General features: G+C 35.6%; 2 protein-coding genes across 4 annotated transcripts; one reads left to right on the top strand and one right to left on the bottom strand.

Annotated features, from left to right (window-relative positions):
* The first annotated feature begins 3,457 nt into the window (after positions 1–3,457).
* On the top strand, positions 3,458–18,872 carry LOC145583258 (chromatin-remodeling ATPase INO80-like). Of its 3 annotated transcripts, none has more exons than XM_081640461.1 (24): positions 3,458–3,677; positions 3,898–3,985; positions 4,529–4,922; positions 5,063–5,262; positions 5,404–5,492; positions 5,686–5,886; positions 5,985–6,095; positions 6,639–7,048; positions 7,153–7,261; positions 7,350–7,430; positions 7,601–7,773; positions 10,761–10,886; positions 12,227–12,388; positions 12,504–12,561; positions 12,719–12,949; positions 13,064–13,210; positions 13,968–14,519; positions 14,911–15,171; positions 15,262–15,369; positions 16,537–16,631; positions 16,822–16,978; positions 17,339–17,536; positions 17,666–17,818; positions 18,163–18,872. In XM_081640461.1, exons 1-24 carry the CDS (start codon positions 3,630–3,632, stop codon positions 18,475–18,477), a joined length of 4,467 nt encoding a protein of 1,488 aa, XP_081496587.1. In that variant the 5' UTR covers positions 3,458–3,629; the 3' UTR covers positions 18,478–18,872. The 3 variants fall into 3 exon arrangements, with proteins under 3 accessions (XP_081496587.1, XP_081496586.1, XP_081496585.1); XM_081640460.1 differs by having other exon boundaries at positions 5,398–5,492; XM_081640459.1 differs by having other exon boundaries at positions 5,063–5,492.
* A 1,093-nt stretch (positions 18,873–19,965) lies between these two features.
* Positions 19,966–24,416, bottom strand: LOC145582413 (S-formylglutathione hydrolase-like). The gene is made up of 7 exons (XM_081639409.1): positions 24,217–24,416; positions 22,733–22,850; positions 21,149–21,196; positions 20,810–21,006; positions 20,595–20,693; positions 20,438–20,503; positions 19,966–20,323 (listed from the first exon to the last, which is right to left on the bottom strand). The coding sequence occupies exons 1-7, from the start codon at positions 24,361–24,363 to the stop codon at positions 20,144–20,146; spliced, it is 855 nt and encodes a 284-aa protein (XP_081495535.1). The 5' UTR covers positions 24,364–24,416; the 3' UTR covers positions 19,966–20,143.
* Positions 24,417–24,707: the final 291 nt, after the last annotated feature.

Genomic DNA, 24,707 nt, shown 5'->3' with positions numbered 1-24,707 from the left:
CAGTTCAGTTCAACTCCAATCAGTTCAGTTTAGTTCATTTCCTAATTTTCTACTCTCATAAAATATTTATTTCAGTTCAGTTTAGCTCCAATCAGTTCAGTTCCTAATTTCCTTCTCTCATAAAATATTTATTTTAGTTCAATTCAGCTCCAATCAGTTCAGTCCAGTTCCTAATTTCCTTCTCTCTTAAAATATTTATTTCAGTTCAGTTTAGTTCAGCTCCAATCAGTTTAGTTCAGTTTTGTTCCTAATTTTCTTCTCTCGTAAAATATTTATTTCAATTCAGCTCCAATCAGTTCAGTTCAGTTTCTAATTCCTTCTATCGTAAAATATTTATTTCAATTCAGTTCAGTAAAGCTCCAAACAGTTCAGTTCCTGATTTCCTTCTCTCATAAAATATTTATTTCAGTTTAGTTTAGTTAGTTCAGCTTAAATCAGTTTAGTTCAGTTCCTAATTCTTTTTCTCATAAAATATTTATTTCAGTCCAGTTCAGCTCAGCTCCAACCAGTTCAGTTCAGTTCAGTTCCTAATTTCCTTCTCTCATAAAAATATTTATTTCAGTTCAATTCAGCTCCAATCAGTTCAGTTCAGTTCCTAATTTCCTTCTCTCATAAAAATATTTATTTCAGTTCAATTCAGCTCCAATCAGTTCAGTAAATCAGAACAGACCTAAGTCTATTGGAAAACAAAAAAAAGACATCCAAAGATAGATTTGTTGCTTAGTGCATCCACAACGGTTGGGCTAATTTAAACTACCTACTTGCAATATAATGAAAGTATGTAGTGCCACAAGCTAGTAGGTGTAGAGAAAATAGTTTGTGGTTACCTGAAACTAATTACCTACAGCAAGCTATTTTTCATTGGACAATATATAAAATTTTGATGTTCTACCCAAAAACAATAATAACAAGAAGTGTTCAAAGAAAAAAAAAATCATTCAATAACCATGCTATTATAAGAGTCATGTAGCTTAAACATATGTGAAAGTTAGGAGACAGAAAAAATAATAACAACATATCATAGGAAATTTAGTTAAGTAAACACTTCGTTAAGCCCACTAGCTTGTAAGATACAACAAACAATAAAAGGAGTAAAAATAATAAAAAAAAAACAACAGTAAAATGTGAACAATTGTCTTGCATGCACATATAAATGATCTAAACTATAAACTTGGTCAATTATTTAACTACCAAGCTTTGTTGCAACCACATACAAAATTGTTTCATATAAAATCAAGAGGGTGGCCATGAGCCTATGACATATCCTAGTCCGGTTAGGGGTGAAAGTTCGGTGTTCGGTTTGGATTGTGACCCAAACTGAATCCGAACCGAATTAATTTGGTTTTGAGTTTTCCAAACCGAAACCGAACTGAATTAGATTTGAAACCGAACCAATCCAAACCGAAATTTAAAAAACTAATTCGGTTTCAAATCGAAAATCGAAATTTGGAGTTTTTTTCTAGATTGAAAATTTAATTAAAAAATAGCCAAATTTATTAATAATAGATCTACAAAAAATATAGTAAAAAAGAAGCAATACAATTATGATAATTATTAAATTATATGGATTACAACGCTAAAATCTACAAGAATGCTACAATTCCAGTGAGAGAACATGCAAAAACACAGTTAGTTCTTCCCAATCGACCGTAGTCCAATTTCCTCTTCGTTCTTAAGCTACAACTATGATTCCCTTAAAAATAAAACAAAAATTTTCTTCTTCAAATTTGGGTATGAATTCCAGAATACGAAAAATTTAAATTTGAGATTTCGAGAGGACATAAAAAACTAGAGGGATGAAGAAAAGGGAGGCGTGAAAGAAAGTGATGAAGGAGAGAGGAGGGAAGTGTGAAGGACATAAGGAGGCGTGAAAGATTGAAAAAGGAGAGAGGAGGTCCGCAACTCAGAAGGAAGGAAAGAGGGAATGGGAAAAGAGGGAGAGAAAATTAGGTTTTAGGTATATATATTTAAAGGGGAAATGGGCTGGGATATTTGGGCTTTGTGAAATTCGGTTTTGAAATTCAGTGTTCGGTTTTTTGAAGCCTCAAACTGAATCGGTTTTGGATTTTTGTAACCGATCCAAATCGAAAACAGACAAAAACCGAACCGAATTGTTAATTCGGTTTGGTTTGGTTCGGTTTTCGGTTTTAAACCGTATTACTTTCACCCCTAAGTCCGGTAGTCCCCCTTGATTTTGCTCAATGGTAACGAAAATAAGCTGTAAAATGCATCACAACTTATACGAGATGTAAAGCTGAATATTATGTGTTTCTCATAAAATATTAATAAAAAAGGTCCATTTTTTAGTATTTGAAAGATTATCCTCAGGCTTTCTTCCTCGCTTTTCACTCCTTAACATCTTTGGGAAAATAAGTTTCACTATGACCCTCTTTCTGGGTTAAACAACCTCTCTTCACAAGTCGTCTAGCTCTAGACTGACCCACCTTTTCCTACCCCCGAGCCGGGCATGTAGCTTTCCCTGTCCCCCTTTCGTCGGCATCCTATAACAGATTCTAGAGAAATAACTAGTTGATAGGGCTACTATCAGAGACCCGCCTCTTCCGGGTGAGGTTTTGATAGATCGTAGAATCCGAAAAGCAGCTTCCAAATGAGATGATCCCGGTTGGTTGTTTGGGTGCCGAAGACATGCGAGATTGTATGTGGCCTCTTATTGATGCATTGGCAGCTTTACCCTTAGAGTGCTTTAATCATTCAACCATGGATGCAAAGAGACTCGGCGGGTATTCATAGAGTGAATAAATCTGCTATTTCTTGACGTGTTTGCAATTTGAATTTTAGGTCTAGATTTCGAAAGGGTTGCAGAGCAACCTCCACCTGCAAGGAGCGAAAAAACAAATTGGTCTGTGGTGATGTCGGAATTTGCACCTAAAATCTTTACTGAACTATGACCGGCCATCGCACTTGCCTCTTTATAAATGAATAGATCCATGAAAACGAATCGAATTGGATAAGAGGTTCGTATTTTTTTCATGATTACATCAATTATATTTTACATGTGTTAAATTTACCTTTTAGTAGAGCAAAATACATTTACTCATTTTAAAAATCAATGTTACACGAAAATGATTAAGGCTTTTCATTCATCAATCATTTGTTTTTAAAAAACTTTGAAACAATCTCATATTTTCATCTCCACTACATAGACGGATGAACCCATTGTCTTATGAACCAAAAAAATAACAAAACAAAATATCCAAATAAAAGCCCAAAATTCAAAATTGGAAAAAAAAATAAATAAAAACCCAAAATTCAAAATTGAAAAAAAAAAAAAAAATGAACGGCGCACGTTAGCAAGAATGTCACTGGTAAAGCGTAAGTTAGCAAACTGGGGAGGGAAGATGCTTTCCTCATCCACCGTCTCCCTCCAACTCCAATCCTTCAACTTTCTCTCTCCTCTTCCTTATCCTGCGCCTTCACCACACACAACTACAGGAGAACCCACTCTTTTTTTTTTTTTTTTTTTTCTCTCTCTTCTCCTTCTTCTTCATTTTCTAGGGTTTTCTGCAATTCCATGTTTTCGCCTCTTTCTCCTTAATTCTTCTCCAATGGCGTCTCTATGATTCTTCTTTGTGTTTCAATTCTTTCACCAGTCGTTTAAATCTTGCAATATGGAGCGTAATTCGCCGTTATCTTTCGCCAGTCTCTTCAACCTTGAGGTTTCTCGTTGTCTTTGTGATTTTCGATGTTTTGGTGATTTTGGTTTAATTTATTGGAAGTTTTGATTTTGTTAATTGGAGAATTTGATTGTTTGAGGTGGGAATTAGGGTTTTTGTTTGGTTCGTTGAATTTGTGCGTGATATTGAATTGCATTGTTTTGGTTATTTTGTAATTTTTAATGGTTTTTTTTTGGGTTGATTTTGTGTTTTTTTGGTGTAGTCTCTGGTGAATTTTCAAGTGCCGCATCCGGAAGATGATTCTGATTACTATGGGAGTAGCAGTCAGGATGAAAGCAGGGGTAGCCAAGGTGCATTTCTTGTGCTCTACTCTGTACTACACAATTACAATTCTGTTTAATTATGTTTGAAATGTGTTGTATGTGGTAGTGTCAATGTATACACTTGTTTGTATGTTCGTGTTCTCGATGTCCATTGGACGTGGATTACAATTCCAGCGCCGGGCATTGTTGTTTTTCTCTGATTGAAATATATGGAAAATACATCATTGAAACTCAAAAAAGTTACCTTTCACTCCTTAAGTCTTTATTGATGTTTTGTTATGGAAACATTCACTCTCCAATGGAATGGGATGCAATGGGATGGAAAGGATGGATGCTATGTTGTTTTAAGGGGTTTTCAGTTTATTTATGATGTATTTTTGATTGAGGACTTTTATGTTATGATGGATACTCATTGGGGCTTCATTCACTTTTGCTTAACTCTATTTCTGTTATTTTGGGATATGTTTTCAATGTCTAGAATGGTTAGTTAGGGAACCGATGGGTAGCATTTACATATTCATAGAAATAAAATTGACGGTGATCTAAACTTTTTTCTCTTCCTTTATATAGGTAGAGGGATAGGTGGTCATAGTAATGGAATCATGTCCGAGAGAGAAGCTAAAAAAAGGAAGAGGATTAGGAATAGTGATGATGAGTTAGAAAACGGCTACTATAGGACTCCCATTACGGAGGAGCACTATCGATCTATGCTAGGTGAACATCTTCAAAAGCATAAGAGGAGGCTCAAAGATTCTTCGTTGAGTCCAGCACCTGCACGGATCCCTACTCCTATTCCTAAAAGCAGCGCAACTGCACCCGTGGCTCTCAAAAGTCGGAAATATGTAAATGAGCACCGAGGTGGGTTACAAGTTGAGAAAACTCCAGATTATTTGAATCGTTTTGTTCCTCAAAATATGGGAAACCATTATGATGCAGGCTATGCACTTAAATATGCCAATGACAGGTATTAGTTATTAATGATCTTTTGTATTTTCATAATGTTGGCATAGAGTTTCAATATTTCAATTATGCAGAAGGTTGTGGGCTAATATATTTGGTATTGCCATTCCGAAATATTATTACTTTGTGAATATTGCTTCACAGAATGACTCAGGAATCTGTGTATTTGGACATTGGGGAGGGTATGACTTACCAAATTCCGCCAAGTTATGACAAGATGGCAGCAACTCTGAACTTGCCAAGCTTTTCAGATATTAGAGTGGAGGAGTACTATTTAAAGAGTACCCTGGATTTGGGTTCCTTAGCTGCAATGATGGCAGCTGATAGGAGGTTTGGAGCCAGAGGTAGAACTTGCATGGGGGATGCACTTCCTCAATATGACTCACTTCAAGCAAAACTGAAATCTTTGGCTTCTAGTGATCAGGTTCAGATGTTCAATTTGAAAGTGACTGATGAAGGGTTGAACTCAATTCCTGAAGGGGCAGCTGGAAGGATACAAAGGTCAATATTGTCAGAGAGTGGTCAACTGCAAGTTCACTATGTGAAGGTGTTGGAGAAAGGAGACACATATGAGGTAATTTCCTTTTTCAAGTAATGTGAGACTGTGATTATAGTATCTTTTTCTAGTTCCTTTTGTTGTCGTTGAGTTAGTCTAGGAAGTAGGAAGAGGCTGAAAGAACTATCGGGTTTCAAGTAATTTAGTTTCAATTTTCTAAAATAGAAGAGTATTGTGTTTTTTTAATTTAGTTTCATATTTTGAATGGCAGATTATTGAAAGGAGCTTACCGAAAAAGCAAAAGGTAAAGAAAGATCAATCTACTATCGAGAGGGAGGAAAAAGATAAAGTTGGGAAAGTTTGGGCCAATATTGTTCGAAGAGATCTACCAAAGCATCATCGAATTTTTACTAACAACCACCGCAAGCAAATTATGGAAGCAAAGAGGCTTGCAGAAATTTGTCAAAGAGAAGTATGATCTATTTGTTTCCTTTTAATTTCCCTATTTCATGATGCCATTCATGCTTATTGGCACAGCTAGGAAGTAGTTGACATTTCGGTTGTTTCCAGGTGAAATTGAAGGTGAGTAGATCACACAGGTTGATGAGGGGTGCTGCAATTAGAACAAGGAGACTGGCTAGAGACATGGTGGTGTACTGGAAAAGATTAGAAAAGGAGATGGTAATTTTTTTCTTTCCTTCTAATTAATAAGGAGTATATGTTTTGGCAGATACTTTTAGCCTGAGTTCTATGTCACAGAGGAGTTATCTTTGTCTTTTATTGTTATGCATGAGTTTTCCAGCATGCATTCACGTCATCTGACAGGAGCATGAAACAGTAGAGTTTCTGATGAATGTCTTACTCTTGTCTTCCTTCGGTATTCTATTCTAGAGTTTAATCAATAATGGGTCTTTATATTATATTTTTATGCTCTGCTAAATTTTCCTTGAGGCAGAGGATTTTTATATCTCTGCATAGATATTCTTCTGTATATAGGGGATACTCTTGGTCTTTTAAATTTTAATACATGTCCTAGTTACCTTCATGACATGTCATTTTTTTGGGACCCACATCTTGCAAAAAAAGATTCAGCTGATTTATTTGTGTTTTCCACAGTCTGCTGTTTTCGTTCCATGACCTCAGTGATATAATTTATGTCTTTATGGTCAATTATAGTAATCTGTTGCGCTTCTCTTGTGTTTATATCACTTTGTCCCATTTCAGGCTGAAGTGAGAAAGAGAGAAGAAAAAGAAGCTGCAGAAGCTTTAAAGCGTGAACGTGAGCAAGAAGAAGCAAGAAGACAGAAGAAGAGGCTTGATTTTCTTTTGTCACAGACAGAACTTTACAGTCATTTTATGCAAAATAAGCCAGTTGTACGTCCCTCTGAGGCGATTCCTGGCGATGAAAATATAAACAGTGAAGAATTTGAAGATGAAAAGGCTGAAGAAGATACGGAAGATGCTGAATTAAAGAAAGAAGCCCTAAGGGCTGCTCAAGATGCTGTCTCTAAGCAGAAAAAATTGACTAGTGCCTTTGATGACGAATGCATGAAGTTGCGGCAGATAGCCGATGATGAAGTTCTGGGTGAAGATGCCTCAGCCACTGGATCTAGCAGTATTGATCTACTTCATCCGTGAGTGTTGTTTTATCAAGTCTTCTCTGAACTATAGAATTTGACTTTATTTTGTATTTCATTAATTAGTGTATGAATCCTCTAAATTTTGGCTACTTCTTCAGATCAACAATGCCAGTTACTTCAACGGTACAGACACCAGAATTATTTAAAGGTTCTTTGAAAGAATATCAACTGAAAGGCCTTCAATGGCTTGTTAATTGCTATGAACAGGTGTCTTTCTCTGCTTTACATTTACCTCCTCTTCTCTTGTGTCTGCATACTGTGAATATTTAAATTTTATTCATTATCTGTTTTCCAGGGTTTAAACGGTATTCTTGCTGATGAGATGGGACTGGGAAAGACTATACAGGCCATGGCTTTCTTGGCTCATTTGGCTGAGGTAAATGCTTATACACTTATTTTGCCCTACTATAAGTGTTCACCTTGACCTTTGTGTGTCATCAATCTTTAGGTGGGCAATCTTAGTGGGACGAATGGAGTATCATACTAGTATTTCTTGTTTATGGTATACTAAAACTCATGAACAACTCAACTATGTTTCATGTACAGGATAAAAATATATGGGGCCCATTTCTGGTTTGTGCTCCAGCGTCAGTCTTGAATAACTGGGCTGATGAAATTAAAAGATTTTGCCCTGATCTGAAAACTCTACCATACTGGGGTGGACTTTCAGAGCGACAGGTTCTCAGGAAAAATATTAACCCAAAACGACTTTATCGTAGGTAATGAACAAAACTTTGTTGAACTGTTGCATTAAGTTTGGTGTAAATGTTTAATACAGACATTATTGTTAATGTTTTAAGTGGTTAGGCAGCATATTTTGGCTGCCACTATCTAGGAATATTGTCATTATCGTTAGCTAAATTTGATATTATCTGATTTATTAGAGCATTCAAATAGTGAATTTATGTCTTCCTTTTTCCTGGTTAAAATTTTTAAACAACTATTCCTGTAGTTTTTTAGCATTCTTTTTGTTTCTTTAGTTATTTTACTTAACAATCAGAATGTAGCCGCATCTAGGTTCCTGCCATTTTTGTTTGCTGTGGCTGATATGCATTTTTTGTTTGACATGACTTCCACTGAAACATGGCAGTTTGATATATATATATATATATATATATGTATATATATATATATGTATATATATATATATTATATAATAATAATTTTTTTTTTAATTCATTTTCATATCATTGGTCTAGCATAGCATGAGGATGATGATGATGTCCCCATGCTACATAGTGGAGGACTGCATCCTATTTCTGGCAACTAGGGGGATAGAGCACGGTGCTTATTGAAGCTCATAACTCCCTCCGTATTATAATAAAGTGTTACACTTTGACCAAACACGCATGTCGAGACACGAATTTACCATTAATTTATCTAATTATATGTTAGTAAAATCATAGGAAACTTGATATTATGTTAGTATACATTATAATGAATCCAAAAATGTACTCCCTCCGTCTCATAATATAGTTCTTGTTTGTGTTTTTTCACGGTATTTAAGAAATTGGAGGAGAAAGTGGATGAAGTACATTAATAAAAGTGAAAAGTACAATTATAGACAAAGGTTAGAGGGAGAAAAATACAAGGCATTTGCAAAATTCAAGGGTAATGTAGGAAGTAGAATGAATATAGTTAAAAAAGTGAGGGTATAATGGTCTTTACATATTATCCAAAAATAGATACAGGAACAACATTTTGGCCTTCAAGATAGGAAAACAGGAACTATATTATGGGACTGAGAGAGTAGTACACAATAACATTTGTTTTTTTATATATTAGTAAATTAATCAAGTCAAAACCATAATGTGAATAGTGAAAAAAGTCAAACTGTAACACTTATTAATCAGAGGGAGTATTAATCAACAAAACATTGTTTGCTTTTATTTGCTGGAATTTCGGCAAGGATATTATCCTATATATCGTGTCTCAGTCATTGTCGTGCGCCTTGTGAATACATAATCTTGCCAGGATATTGTTGTATATGGATACATCATACATGTCTACAGGTTGGACCTAGGCAATTTCTAGGGTTCCATAAATTCGAGGAAATATTGATACAATCAATCCCAACTATAGTTATCTGGGTCGAAAAGGTCTCAACTTTTAGTTTATGAAAGGTGGTCCACTGGGAGTCTCCTAACTATGAAAGTATTGTTCCAGATCGGTCTGAATGTATATAAACTTTTGTAAGCATATTAAGCAGCTACATGTCATGTTTTGGTTGACTTCTACCTTTACCCATTTTTTCTTGTAATAATCGTCCTGTTTGGGGTCTCTCCACCCTGTTCCTCCCCCACTGCACCTCTTTTTCAGATTTTCTTTCTCTTCTCTTTTTAACCATACCAGCAATAAAAATATTCTTTCTCCACTATAACCACCTTACTTCCAATACTTCTATTCAGGAATATACCCTATCCACCATCTCTGAATCTATCACCCCCGAATTCCTTGTCTTACAATTATAGCCACCAATATTAGAGCCAACACACATAAAGCAGTGGGGCGAGAGTATGGGGGCATTGGTGAAATCGTTGATTGTCTTTTCTACAGGTGTTCTTGCCCATTTTAATAAAGAATTGCCTTGTGTAGTCTTTAGCAAAGGATCTCCTTTTATCATTATTATTCCATTTTTTAACTTCTGCATATATATACAATTAAATACCCATAATAAATAAAAGTAACTTTGAAGAAAATGTGTCTGCTGCTAACTAGTGATATCATTAATGAAAGTTTTTTTTTTTTTTTTGGCTTTGTTCTTCCTAAAGAGATAGAGAGATGGTATGGGTCTTGTTGTAAGCAAGGGGCAGAGATGGGGAGGTTTGTTTGTAGCAGCCTTGCTAGAAAGGGGGAGGAAGGATGGTGACAGCCTGGCAGGAATGGGTGGGGAGCTGATGGTTACGAGGAAGAGTTGATGCCTGCCTGGTGGTTATGTTATGGAAGGTGGAGGTGGATGGTGGTCTTGGTGCAAGACAATTATTAGAGGAGAGAAAGGAGAGAAAAAAGAGATTAAATTATAAAAGGAACAGGAAAATTAATTTACCTCTCCATGGAACTTTTACCTAGGAAAGGCCATTGTTGAGACTTGAGACCAGTAATATCAATTTTTTTTTCCAATGTTGAAGCCCAATTTGATGTGTCCAAATGTCATGTCCAATGTCTCTAATGCCTCATTAAACAATCTTTTTTTTTGGGTTTGAGGAGTGGGGGGTGGGCTGGGAGGAGAGATGAGATGGGGTGTGACATGAAAATTCCAAGTAACAAAGCCTGTGGCTTGCTTCCTGAGTTTCTTTTCATGTGCAGGCTTTCTATCCCACTTTCGTTCAGGCTCCCCATTGTAAACAGCTTATAAATTTGGAATCTATTCCTAGGAAACTGTTATGCTTTCATGTGGTTAAATGAAGTATATTTGGTGTAAGAGACATGCCTTATTTTATGTACTCACATATAAATCATGGGCTCTTGGTCTTTATAATCTATATCATGTTCCTGTCATTCTTAAATTGCACTTGTTGCAGTTAATTTGTATATTCTGTGCTGAACTGAACTACCGTTATTATTATCTAGTGCAGCATAATAATGTAGTTCTAGATAAATGCTTTCATTGTCATCATGATAACATTTTTCTGCTGCCATTATGCATGCATCTTGGGTTTGTGACACTTATGAGGCATTGTTGACTTTTTTTTTTTTTGTTTGGCAGGGATGCTGGATTTCATATACTTGTCACTAGCTATCAATTATTGGTTACTGATGAGAAGTACTTAAAGCGTGTCAGATGGCAGTACATGGTATTAGATGAGGCTCAGGCTATTAAGAGTGCGAGCAGGTTTTTTTCTCCATTATTTGAATTAAAGAATTGCAACTATATGACAAAAGCACCAATTCCCCTCTAGAAGGAACAATATGTGAACATTACTGTTTATTTTCTTTTCCTTTTCTATTCAAATGATGGTTGTTGTTCCTTTTCAGTTTGTACTTCATTTGAAGCACACATGATGAAGTAGTGATCTTGTAGTTTATTACTTCATTTCAAATAGTTGACTCATTTTTCATTTTGGGAAGTATCTTATAGCTGAACAGTTGACACATTTCTATTTTGGGCAGTTTTTATGTGGTAAAATGTCAGTCCCTCACTTCCCTTCTCTTTCCTCCCTAACTTACTCTGTCTCGCATAGCAGAACAACCCCAATTTCTCTTTCCTCCCTCAAAGCCACGATCCCATTTTCTCTCTCTTCCCTCGCCGCTGGTATTCTCTCTCCTCTTCTTGGTGTCGCCAATAATTGCTCTTCTTTCCCTGATTTCTATCCTTAATCATCCACCTTGGACCAATATCTCCGAGACGGTTCTGAGACAAAGCAAAAACTATAGAAAGAGCAATTGAATCTTCATTTTGTTCTTTGATCCGGCCTCATCTTAAATCTCCCTCTCCCATATTTAATCTTACATTGGAGAGTTCTTCACAAGCAGTCAACAGTGGTGAATAAAACTTCTTGCTCTTTGCTTCCTTCTCTAAACCTTAAATTTTGACTTATATCCCTGATTTTTTTATTCTACTCCAATCTCATTAATCAATTCCACTGATAAAGGGGGGTTCTTTTTTTTCTTCTTAAACTCAAGATTTGAAAGCGATGTATCAATTATAGAGAAGAGAAGGTGAATTGCGACAAGTATAGTGTTTCGAATAGGGTACAAGGATTTTGATGTTGTAATAAGAATGAATAGAGGATGACAATGGATTTGTTAGTGACACACGATGATGTTTGACGGTGGTGATGACTCGCAGGTTGAAGGGAGTTGAAGGTTGTTGGCTGTTAATTTTGAAGGCAAATAGGCAATGGTGGAGATATTTAAGAAGAGGAAGGTGGTGGTGATGGGATGAAGAGGTTGTTGGTTTTGGAAATGGTGCTAGGGTTGAGTACTTGGTGATGGCTGGTTGATATGTCAACTTGTCAAGGAGAAGGGTAGGTGGATAAGTAGGTAGGGGTGTGAAACTATTTGTAATTGTTCAGTCTTTGTCTTGTGTCATTCTCCCTCACCCCTCCTTAATATGCTTGCCAATTTTAAGTGTGTCAACTAATAAGTAATGGAGCAAAAATATGTTAGCGCACCTAAGCACGTGGATTTACATTTACAATGCTTTCTGACTCCATTTGCTTTTGGCTGCAGCTTAAGATGGAAGACGCTTCTTAGTTTTAATTGTCGAAATCGTTTGCTTTTGACGGGTACGCCTATTCAGAATAACATGGCAGAGTTATGGGCTCTTTTACATTTCATCATGCCTACTTTGTTTGACAGCCACGAGCAATTTAATGAGTGGTTCTCCAAAGGGTACAGATCTTTACTACGTAGTATAATTTTGACTTTTTTAAACAAAGTGCAAAAATTACCGTGATGTGTTCTTTGATGAATTATATGCACACTTTTCGTTGCTGCACATGTGCAGGATAGAGAGTCATGCAGAGCATGGTGGCACCTTGAATGAACATCAGCTAAATAGATTGGTGAGTCTGCTTGTGTTGTCAGTATGTTCTGATTGTGGGTTATTAGAAATTTTAATTGTGAGATGCAGCTGATATGAAAATTCTGATCACTCAAATTTAAACAGCTTTTTGTCTTATTCTATTTCCTTGGATAACATTTTTTTCCCCTTAAAAATAGCATGCAGTGCTAAAACCTTTTATGTTGCGCCGGGTCAAAAAAGATGTGGTTACTGAGCTGACAGGAAAGACAGAGATAACTGTGCACTGCAAATTGAGTTCCCGACAGCAAGCCTTTTATCAAGCTATAAAGAATAAGATTTCGCTAACTGAGATAATTGATAACAGTCGTGGGCATCTTAATGAAAAGAAATTGATGAATTTGATGAATATTGTTATCCAATTGAGAAAGGTACTTCATGTTTATGTTCTTATTTTTCTGTCCAATTATGTTAATTTACCATTTAATTAGTTTCGGTGTTACAGCCTGGGAATCTGATAAATTTGATTTATTGTGAATTGACAGGTCTGCAATCATCCAGAATTGTTTGAAAGGAATGAGGGTAGCTCATACTTCTACTTTGGAGACATCTCAAATTCTCTTCTGCCTCCTCCATTCGGGGAACTGGAGGACATACTATATACTGGTGGTCGAAATCCTATAACATACCAGGTACTTCATGACAAATTTGTTTTGGTGGAGACTTACTTCAATGCTTTATTATATCCTCGGAGCTGAGCAATAGTTTATGCAATGCTTTGAATGTTTAAATGTTTTCGTTGATTCTTGATTGTCCATTCTGTTTGACGTAGTATTACCCTTTGTATGTGTCCTATTTGATCGTATTGATATTGGTCTTGTGCTGTTTGTTATTGTATTTGTATAAGTAGCACTTCCTGCTGGTGCATTTTATTCTTTTTCTGGATCCAACTGTTTTTGCATTTTATTTTGGCAGTTCAGATTCTGTTTGCATTTAGTTTTATGTATGTAGTTAACTGTATGAACTATTGTAACGGACTGATAATCTGACTTGTATTTCTGATTTAATAAGACTAATAAATAAAGATAAAAACTTGAGACTTTGATTAATAATAGCAGAAATTTGAGTACAAAAGTGATAGGATAATTGCTTGAGGCTATTACTCTCTTGATAACTTTCGGTTATTACTCTCCTAGTAACTTTTGGTTACTACTCTCAACATATTTCCTCACAATTCACATCATGCCTACTGCATATACTATCCCCTATTTATACTAAGGCTGAGGAGTAAGGACTATTAACCTAAAAATACTAGACTTCCCAAATTGCCCTTCCTAATGTTAGTCTATTATAACTATGAAGTAAGAAGACTAGAATTCTTTGTTAGTTTCCACTCCCTGCCATCCTGCTCAAGTTTTTATTGGTTGACGGTTGGTTTTTTCTTTTTAGATACCTAAATTAATCTATGAAGATATGTTTCGTTGCTCTCGGACGCTATGTTCTGCTGTTGGGCGTGGTCTCAGTAGAGGATCTTTTGAGAAATATTTCAACATATTTACTCCAGATGTTATATATCGATCCATAATACCCCGAGAAGGTGCCACTGATGTAGCATCTATTCGGAGTGGAGCATTTGGCTTTACCCATCTGATTGACTTATCACCTGCAGAGGTTGCTTTCTTGGCTAATAGCTCTTTTTTGGAGAGACTGATGTTCTCTGTGAAAACACAAGAGAGGCAGTACTTGGATGATATTGTAAACTTAGTGACAGAGGTTGAAGATGGTGACCTTCAAATTGAGAGAGGAAAAGTCAGAGCTGTCACTAGAATGTTGTTAACACCAAGTAAATCAGGCAGTGGTATTCTGAGAAGAAAACTCGCAACTGGTCCTAACCATGCTCCCTTTGAGGAACTGGTGGTTTCTCATGAGGATAGACTCATGTCAAATATTGCACTTCTTCATTCTGCATATACTTTCATCCCTCAAAGTAGAGCACCACCGGTAATTATTTTGTCTTTTCTATTATTATTACTTCCTCCGTCTCATATTAGTTGACACATTTCATTGGTGCGTTTGCCATTGCATAACTTCAAATAATAATATCTTTAATTATGTACAACCAAAAATTTTGTTAAAAATTGATTTTTGGGATATAGAAGTTGAGACGAATTAAACATGACCCCAGTCAACTATGTTTTTTCATGAGAATAAATCACAAAGTGAAGTCAAAGTTACTTATGTGAATAGTGGTGAAAGTCAAAACTCAAAGTGTGAACAAAATGGAACGGAGGAAGTATTCTTATTATTATTATTATTATTTTAGTTTTTGTTTTTATTTTTATTGTGCCTAATTTAACTCGGTGTTGATATAAGTCTTTTGTTGATTCTTTAGATTTGTGCTCACTGTCCGAATAGAAACTTCTCTTATCAAATGCTTGATGAACTTCATAACCCCTGGGTCAAGAGACTTTTTGTTGGGTTTGCTCGCACATCTGATTTTAGTGCACCTAGAAGGCCTGACGGACCACCTCATCAATTAATTGAAGAGATAGATTCTGAATTACCTGTTGTACAGCCAGCTCTTCAGCTGACATACAAGATATTTGGTTCATGCCCACCCATGCAAAGTTTTGATCCATCAAAGTTGCTCACTGTAAGATATGCTTTTTCCCATTGCTTTGGTCAATTGATTTTATTTTATTGCTGGCATTATAATTATGCTGGCATTACATGTGAATTTCAGGATTCTGGAAAGCTACAGACACTTGATATATTATTGAAGCGCTTAAGAGCAGGGAATCACCGTGTTCTTTTGTTTGCACAAATGACAAAAATGCTAAATATTCTTGAGGTATTTTTACTTAATCTAACAATGTAATACTCATGTCTTACTATAAAGTTCCTTATTATTATCACGGGACTTTTTAATGAAAACAAAATTAAGAATTCTATTATACCATTAATCCATTTTGTTTATCTAGTCATTGTTACTATTAGAAGAAGCACGTTAGTTTGCTAAAGTTTTATTTTCTTATATATATATATGTATATATATATATATATATATATATATATATATATATATATAAAGAACATCTATCGTAACATTTCATTTCTAAAAATATATTCTTGTGAAAATTTTGTTCAAATGTACAATCTTTGTATATACAGCAAACAAAAATTATAAATTGGTTTGATTAACCAAAAAAAATTGTGTATAGATTTTTATTCCTCCTGTCATTATTTTGTTACCTTACTAAATAGTTATGTATGACTATGAGTCTTTGGAATATTTACTAGCAAAAAATGATGCCTGAATACGGAGTATATTTACTTGAAGAGAGGTGAGACCTGAGTTGTGTGATTATAGATTGTTGACTTCATTTTTTGCTGATAAGCTACTTAACAAAGTTGAGTATTTATGTTCTGAAATTCATTATTATAGCCATTTCTCCTTTATTGATGATTTTGTTGTCATTAATTGTGTCATTGTTTGGAGGTAATTTCCACCTTTTTTTTATTACAAGGCTGTGGGTTCAAGCACTTCTGCAGTTCTGCCTACATCTGTCCCTTTTTGACAAGGGGGCGAAATTAATGAATGTGTATGTATGGTATACAGGCAATAGAGCCGCATTATTACTTGGCAGAGTTTTGTGAAAGACTATTCTTAGAATGGATAGTATAAATTTGAATTGTTGTGCATATATCTTTTATTATTGGAGTTACCATTAGTGTGTGTAGCTTGTAATATGCAATGCTTGTTTAGCTTAGTTAGTGGCTGATACAATTCTCCAGTTGCAACACCTTGCAATTGAGCCTTATTCTAGCTTTTAGCTGCCAGCTTGTAGATTCTCATATCTTGAAATTGTATTGTAGTTATGGGTTGGTTATTACTGCAGCAAGAAAAATCTGTCTTGTGCATTTTGACTGCTGTTTCTTCATTGTGCTCTTATAGCATTTTCCTTATCACCTCATCGTTGAGGGGTATATAATGGGTCTGAACTATTGTTTTCTTCAGGACTATATGAATTATCGAAAATACAAGTATCTTAGACTTGATGGATCATCAACCATCATGGACCGACGGGACATGGTTCAAGATTTCCAACACAGGTAAAGTTTTTATTTTCTTTCCAATCTACGTGGTTATGGTGTTTCCTCTGTTTTCTCCTAGCAAAACAATCAGCCGGGGGTTGAGGGGGTGGTTGGGAGTAAATGGACAAAGAACTTTTGTTAAGCTAGTTGATGGAACACTTGATTTAATGATTTGCAGGAGTGATAATTTTTTTTTTTTTTTTTGCAGGAATGATATTTTTGTATTCCTGCTTAGTACAAGGGCAGGTGGTCTGGGTATCAATCTAACAGCTGCAGATACTGTGATATTTTATGAAATCGACTGGAATCCAACCTTGGATTTGCAGGCAATGGACAGAGCTCATCGTTTGGGTCAGACCAAAGATGTGAGTCTTTTTGATCTGTTTGTTTCATAAGAAGACTTTTCGAACATGGATATTTCTTGTTTTGCTTTCTTGGATGAATGGTTATTTTGTTTTGCCTATTTAGTCAATCTTTTGTCAATCATACTACATAACTGTAGAACTGATGTTTAAGGGAATATTAAATGTTTTTGTACGTGGGGCTATTGGATTTTTCTGTAATGTTTTTCTCTTATCCCCCACCCCATCCTCTAAGCGTAAAGGAAAAAGAAAGGGGGTGGGGTGGAATGCCCTCAAGGAAGGAAGGGATAAGAGTGGTTTTGGTTTGTAGTTCAAAGTAATTGTTGTTAGAAGTTTATAACATATGCATTTTTGACATTATAGGTTACTGTCTACCGTTTGATTTGCAAAGAGACTGTCGAGGAGAAAATTTTACAAAGAGCAGGTCAAAAGAGTACTGTTCAGCAACTTGTTATGACTGGAGGCCATGTACAAGGTGATTTAATGGCGCCAGAAGATGTTGTCTCTTTACTCATTGATGATGCCCAATTGGAGCAGAAATTGAAAGAAATTCCTATACAGGTTAGTGTAGCAACAAATATGCAACATGACTACTCCAGGCATATATTATTTAAAAACTCTGGTCACGTCCCTGTCTTCACTAACTCTCAAAAATCATTTTTAAAATGAATTTATCTTCCACTTTCCCAGGTCAAAGATAAACAAAAGAGGAAGCGAGTAAATAAAGGCATCAGGATAGATGCAGAAGGAGAGGCTACTTTGGAAGATCTTGATAAGATTGCAAATGAAGCTTCTGTTATTGAACCCTCTCCAGATTCAGAAAAGCCAAAGTCCAATAAAAAAGTAATGGGACTTAGTGAGAATTTTGTTACAATAATTTTCTGATATTATCCTTTTGTTTATGCTTTTGTGCTTTAATGTGAGTATGCTTGGAGGATATTCCCAAAAAAAAATGATCATCGGCTTAGTATGGCTTGATTACTCTGTGTAATGAAGCTTGTGCATTTTTCTGTTTTCCTTTTTCTGTCTAATAACCAAAGTACAAACTTGGTACAATGCTCTTTTTCTGGGCTCTTCTCCAGTAGCTGTTGTAACTTTACTCCCTTTTTGGTAGACTTGGTTTGCAGGTGCTTGTGAAAATATCAGCATTTTGTTCTGCAACTGATGTTAATCTTTTATTATTACAGAGAAAAACTGGTGATAAACGTCAGCCGAAGCAGAAAGCTGCAAAAGCCACTGATGCAGAAAAAAATGACGCTGGGCAAGGGAATGAGTTTGATGGCTTCGTTAACAACCCTGATCAACAGCAAAGACCAAAGAGGCCAAAGAGGGAAAGACCGACTAAGAGTGTGAATGAAAACATCGAACCTGCATTTACTGCTGCTCCTTTTGCGGTTCCTCAGCAGCCTCAAGCTCAAAACGTACCTTCCGTTGATCAGAGTTTAGGAGGTATGGCAACATTGTCAGGAGAAAAACCCCCATCTCATCAAAGTGGCTTATAGCCTTATAGTTTAATATTTCCCAGTATTAGGAATTAGGAATCATCATTACATGTTAGCTTTGTTTTTACCTAACTGGATTTCTTGCTTCCGTTTTTGCTGATCCCTGCGTTGGATTGTGGGAAGCAAGATGCCGGGTTGTAAGTGTTGTACAGGTCGTCAATTAATGGTGCCTTTTTAAACTGGCAATTATAGTTTTAGCAAATAGTTAGCAGTGTATATAAGTAATATCAAATGATTAATCACAGGAAATTTAAGCAGAGTACTGTCTTTGCTGTATATAAGTTATTCATTAAGAATGTAAATCAGAAGATATTGAATAGGTTTCATGATCTTTAGTTTTTGGAGAAAAACATTGCATGATCTTTTGAAATGGTCATTTTAATGTTTATTGTCGATGTTTGTATGACTGATTAGTTCATATGGTTTCCAAACATTAATTTATATACTCTTGTTGTTTAGTAATCTTTTGCTTAATTTTAATTTTTTTTTTTTTTTCATGTAATTGACTAGGTGCACAATGCACCAAGAGTAGTCTTTTTAATCAGTGGATAATGTCATTGTAATAATTTAAAATTACCTTTGGTGATCCGCTTATATGCATCTTAATGTAGAGGTTCTAGCTCAAATTTAGGAGTTAATATTATTTTCCTCCGTTCTAGCCAAGTTTTTTCTATACTAAAGTTGTAAATCATCGCCTCATAATATGGTCCGAGTTAATATTATTGTCCTCCTTTCTAGCCAATTTTTTTCCATACCAAAGTAAATCATCGACTTAGAATATGGTCCGTATTTTCATCTATTGACCCACGTATATATTGTATAGGATATGAGGTAAGATGTCCAAGGAAACTGATTAGCATTTGTCATCTATCATGTCTTGTATTGCTAGCCAAATTGGTTGACGCTTGCATACTCCAAAAGTCTGAATAAGCTGGAGTATCTTCATTATGAATGATTCTAATGGCCGAGTTATTGTAAATCCACTTTGACAACGAACCATTCCAGTAGTTGTCTAATGCTTCTCCATCCTCAAATCAATTCAAGCACATAAATTCTCAAAATTTCACCCTCTATTTACATCCAAAAATGCAAAAAGATGCAAATTACCTAGTAATTATGTCAAATAATAGTCAATGGGGTAGCTTGGTGCAAGGGAACAATGTTACCCAAAGGGTATGAGAGCGCTGCCTGAGACCAATTCACTTGTAGAGTTGTTCAACAAACATTTGTAAGACAATAAAAATCAAATAAAGTTTCACGAGTACAAACCTCATTTTTTTTTTCCTAATAAGTAGAAATTAGGTGAACAAAATATTTCTTCAACTACTAGCGTGCAAATTCAGTGTGTTTCTAGGTCATCTGTCATCAAAGATACCCAGATACTGTTAGAACTGCAATTAGAAGCATACATCATGCTTTTCAGAAACTTGTAATTTTATAGGTTTTTGGGTTTAAAAGCATAGATTTTGGCACTTTCAAAAGTGGGCATGAATCCATAACAGACACAATCACATATGAAAACATACATGACATTTCTTATTGACATTCTATCCATGACACTTATCCTTCACCTTTCAGCTAAGGCAAAATTGATTCCAACATGATTTTAACAGCAATACATAACGTAAGTAGTCACACACTCACACTAGATTCTTGAAATACAGAGTTATAACTTCAAGGCTTGAGCATGGTGGCTGATGTGATCATCAATGAAAGTAGCAATGAAGAAATAGGAATGGTCATATCCAGGCTGGAGTCGCAACAAAAGTGGTGCATTGACCTTCTCACAAGCCTCTTGAAATTTGTTCGACAACAATTGATCATGCAAGAATTTGTCATCTGTCCCCTGTGGATGCAAATTCGTAAATTCAATTAAAAAACAGGGATGGAAGCCAAATTTTTATCATAATCGAGTTGACTGTGTACCAAATGATGATGATTTAACTGAAGCAAATCTTACCTGATCAATTAGTATGGATGCAGAAAGATCATGGAACTTTGAAATCAAGCAAGTAGCATCATATTCCTGCAAGATAGCGAAGATTACACCATGTAAGTGATGTAACAACTATGAATCTTCGTCATTATATCAACAAACCAGAACAAAGTGCTAGTACCTCCCAGTCTGCCTTATTTCCTCCCAGATAGTTACTGAAAGCTTTCTGGCCCCAAGGGCAGTTAATTGGATTCACAATTGGTGCAAAGGCAGATGCCGTCTGCAGCGAACATGCTTCTATTAGATTTGATTTATAGAAGGGTGTTCAGTGTCGAAGCTCATAATTACTATGTACGGAATTTGGTGGGCATTTTCTTTTGTGATAAATAGATATACCTTATATTTGTCAAGGTTCTTCAGGTATATAGTCAACGCCCCATGCCCCCCCATTGAATGCCCTGATATTGATGCACGTGATGTGTCAAGTTGTGGGAAATTCTCTTTCAGGAGTTCAGGCAATTCCTTAACAACATAATCATACATACGCCAATTCTTCCATTTCTCTTGTGTAGCATTCAAATAGAACCCCGCGCCTATAACAGAGGAGAAAGATGAGGAGTCAGAAACATGGAATGGGGCAATCAGTATATAATTAAACTAATCATGATCTTACTGTGAACAAAAGTATCAAGCGATTACTATCGCATAACAAATAACTACAATTATAGTTCATACCAACACCAAAGTCATAGCTATCAGCCTCCCCTTCGACATTTAGCCCTCCTGGAATACAAATAAGAGGGGCAGTCAATGTGAAGCTTTTAGAAAGCATGACTAGAAACAAAAACAAACAGAATGACAATATATTTAGTAAGAGCACAGTAAAACAGGAATCAAAAATTTGGCATAGCTAGCTGGTTGATACTCTTGATAGTCCAAGAATGAAACAGACAACTTGTAGCATAGCTGCTTGTAGAATTTCTCAAATTTGAAGACAGGCAGTTCTTGGCCAGAATTTACAGACTATCACCCTAAATAGATAGAATGAAAGAAAATTTTCAAAAATTCAAATACAAATGACAGCTCCTATTATAAGCAGCAGGACCTATCCAATCATTCAACATCATCTAATGACACCCTGAACCTACTAACAAGTGTAACAAACTTCTTCATAAGCTAAGCATGGTAAGGTTGGATGAGCCCTTCCCACCCCCAAACCTTTCCCCTTGCTGCCTCCCTCCCTAAAAGCTGTAGCTTCATAATTTAAGGATTTAGTCCTTTAAACTATAGATTATGTAAGGTTGGCCCCTACTAAATTTATAAGACGATTAATCACCAAGAATATTCAGAAGGTACAAAGGAAAACAAATGACTCGCCCCATCCTGATTTATCCATACAAATTTCAAAAAACATTTTTTTTTTCCATGAATTATCCCTTTTTGATAACTATTTCCAACCCCCACTTGATCATAGCCTAAATCTCTGGAACTCAATGCAGATCCAGGGCTGTTCACCACTGTAGAATTGGACCTGACACCGAAATTTTTTGTAAAAGACCAAGAGACTGCACAGGCAAAAAGAGATCCTGGATTGGACCAGATCAATTGGGAAGAGTCTGAGAAAAAACCGTATTTTGTGCTCATATATAAGTTTACATTAATACACCTTTTTGTTGCAAAATCATATAAAGATATTGATATACACACAAATTTTGTTGATGTCAGATAATATTAGTGACACTCTTGTCCATCTGGCAACAAATAAAAGATAAAAATACAATGTGGTTAGAGCTAGGAACTGGGTTCATCTTTTAATTTGATATGTTCCACACAACTATTTACTTGTATTTTTTTTTTTTATCAAGTAGATTTTTTTTATCATCATATAATCCATGGTACAGAAAAACTAAGCCACTGCCATTCGCTCAAAAATTCAATAATTTCCAAAAATACAGAAAAAAATACATTCGATTGAATCACTCAGGTCCCTCCAAGATACCAAAACATTTGAGGTGTACTGGACTACTGGCAACTATGAACCAATGTATAAAAAAGCTCAAGGTGTGCTGAAGTGATAAGGGTTATGCAGCGCCTAGGTGCGCCTCTTTGAAGTGGCGCACTGTATAAAACTATAAACAGTAAAAAAAAAAATTGGCAGAAATTCAGGTGCGCCTAATCAAATACGCCTCGCCCAGGCCAAATTAAGCGCTTACCCCCTATTGCCTTGCGCGCACTGCTATGAACTGGCATCTAAAGCAACTACTAAAAGTCATTCAATTGACAGAGTCAAAAATAAGTTCTAGCAATCATGTGACCTACTTGGAGATGTATCAGGGGCAATCAGAGCGATGCCCTCACTAGAAGCAGTACGTTGAGCTCCAGACTTAATGATGAAATTTTCATCCGTACATGTAAGACCAGATAACCAGTAAAGCACCTGTGGATTAATCAAGTTAATATCAATTATTGTTTCTAAGTGACTAAAGGATGTCAAAATTAGCAAAGATCTCTAAAAACAAAGTATCATCACAATGGTGCTCTAGCTTACAAACTAGCAATAGTTTATTAAAATTTGGTCAGAGTGGATATACATAGACCACTATGAATAACTGAATAGCACGGCTGTTGTATGAAAATGGACCATCCACACAAAGAAGCCCACTTTTTCTAGCTCCTAGTCATGGAAGGTTTCACAATCATATCTCAAGACTTTTGTAATGCATTGTGTATAGGGGAAGGGGAATTGTCATTTTAATTTAGTTAGAACTAGCTTGAGTAAGAGAGAGAGAGAGAGAGAGATTAATGAAGATCATTATCAAGTGTCTCTAGCAGGATCTTAGCTTGCTTTGATGAAAGAGATCACCTCCCGGTCGCCAAAAAAAAAGCTAAAATAGCCCCAATAGCATACATTTTCTCCTCCTATTCTTTATTTTTGGGGGCTTCTTATTCACACCCTTTTCTCCCATATAACTTCTAACGCATTTTAAGGGTGCACAAACCTCTTGAATTGCTTATATATCTCAAAATTTCCCATGATTTCAGACTATCAAACAAAATAAACTCAGCTTCTTCCTTTAGTTTTCTGTCTTAAATCCCTAATTTACCACAATTTTGAGATATACAAGCATTTCAAGAGGCTTGTGCACCCTTAAAATGCATTAGGAACTATATGGGAGACAAAGGGTGTTAATAAGAGTGTTTTTGTTGTATATATACACAATTCCACCGGAAAGCTCATTTATGAGTTTTTATTCAATCGCCGTGAGAGTTATACGACTTATACCAAGTATTATACTCTTCGCCCGATTATTGTGACTTTTGTGGACTCTCGTGATCATGATATTCACAAATAGGATTTTTGGCAGCTCATTTTCCGGATTTATTACCTCCATATTGGATCATTTTTTTCCAATTCCCACACTAAATTAAATTTTGAGTTTTTTTTTTTTTTTTTTTTTTTTTTTTTTATTGCTTCCCTGCATTTATTCTCTACTCAACTCCTCAATTTATTACATTTCTGCTATGCTAAATGCCATAACAAATGTCTTTTACAATAATCTCCAACTATAATTCATAATATAATCATATAGAAATCCTAAAATACAGATAAAATCAACATGCATCAGTAAAGAAATTCACACTCAAAAACAGTAATCAAGCACAAACCCTAACATTAATCAACCAAACAAATATCAATCGAACAAATTAATCATATTAGATATTTTAATAATGGATAAAAACAATAACATAAATAAATAAAAGTCACAAAAAAAAAAGGGGGGGGGGGGGAATTGGAAACATACAGGGAATTTCTGGGAAGACGAAGCAGAAGGAGGAAAGTAGACGTGAAAAGTCATGGAACAACCAAGAATAGGGCTGAAATGCTTGAATCGTTTGTTGAAACCTCCATGCATCTTAGAGCTGCTGATTTCTGTTGGTTTCGTCTCCATTTTTGTTGATTTTCTCTCTCCTAAAATCTCACTGCAATTGATCGAACAAAGAACACTAGTACAAGTGTGCTATTGGGCTTTAGTTTAGACAATGGGCCTTTTGAGTTGGAGGTGCTTATCCACAGGCCTTGTGTGGGTTAAGAAGCTACAAAAACCGTCATCCTGTTTAAATCTAACAAAATGTATTTGACACCCGAGATCATGATGTGCATTTGTGAAGTTTATAATGAACTCATTCTTATGGATGATTAGAAAAACATGTCATAACTAGGGGAGAACCTATGCATCATGATGTTAGAATGACTAAAATTAATCATAAAATCCTTCAAGATTTGCCTCTCAAC

Source organism: Chenopodium album, chromosome 15 (genome assembly GCF_948465745.1).
Source record: "Chenopodium album chromosome 15, dcCheAlbu1.1, whole genome shotgun sequence".
Lineage (NCBI taxonomy): Eukaryota > Viridiplantae > Streptophyta > Magnoliopsida > Caryophyllales > Amaranthaceae > Chenopodium > Chenopodium album.
Note: the sequence above shows the minus strand (reverse complement) of the source record. Positions and strands in the feature narration are given on the sequence as shown.

What these genes read in the sequence shown, in the direction of transcription:
- LOC145583258 (XM_081640459.1), top strand. Translation starts at nt 3,630, where the DNA reads ATGGAGCGTAATTCGCCGTTATCTTTCGCCAGTCTCTTCAACCTTGAG. An exon ending in CCAGTCTCTTCAACCTTGAG is followed by an intron (nt 3,678 to 3,897) that starts GTTTCTCGTTGT and finishes TTTTTGGTGTAG; the next exon opens with TCTCTGGTGAATTTTCAAGT. An exon ending in TTGTTATCCAATTGAGAAAG is followed by an intron (nt 12,950 to 13,063) that starts GTACTTCATGTT and finishes GTGAATTGACAG; the next exon opens with GTCTGCAATCATCCAGAATT.
- LOC145582413 (XM_081639409.1), bottom strand. Translation starts at nt 24,363, where the DNA reads ATGGAGACGAAACCAACAGAAATCAGCAGCTCTAAGATGCATGGAGGT. An exon ending in CGTCTTCCCAGAAATTCCCT is followed by an intron (nt 22,851 to 24,216) that starts GTATGTTTCCAA and finishes ATTAATCCACAG; the next exon opens with GTGCTTTACTGGTTATCTGG. An exon ending in TGCCCCTGATACATCTCCAA is followed by an intron (nt 21,197 to 22,732) that starts GTAGGTCACATG and finishes TTTGTATTCCAG; the next exon opens with GAGGGCTAAATGTCGAAGGG.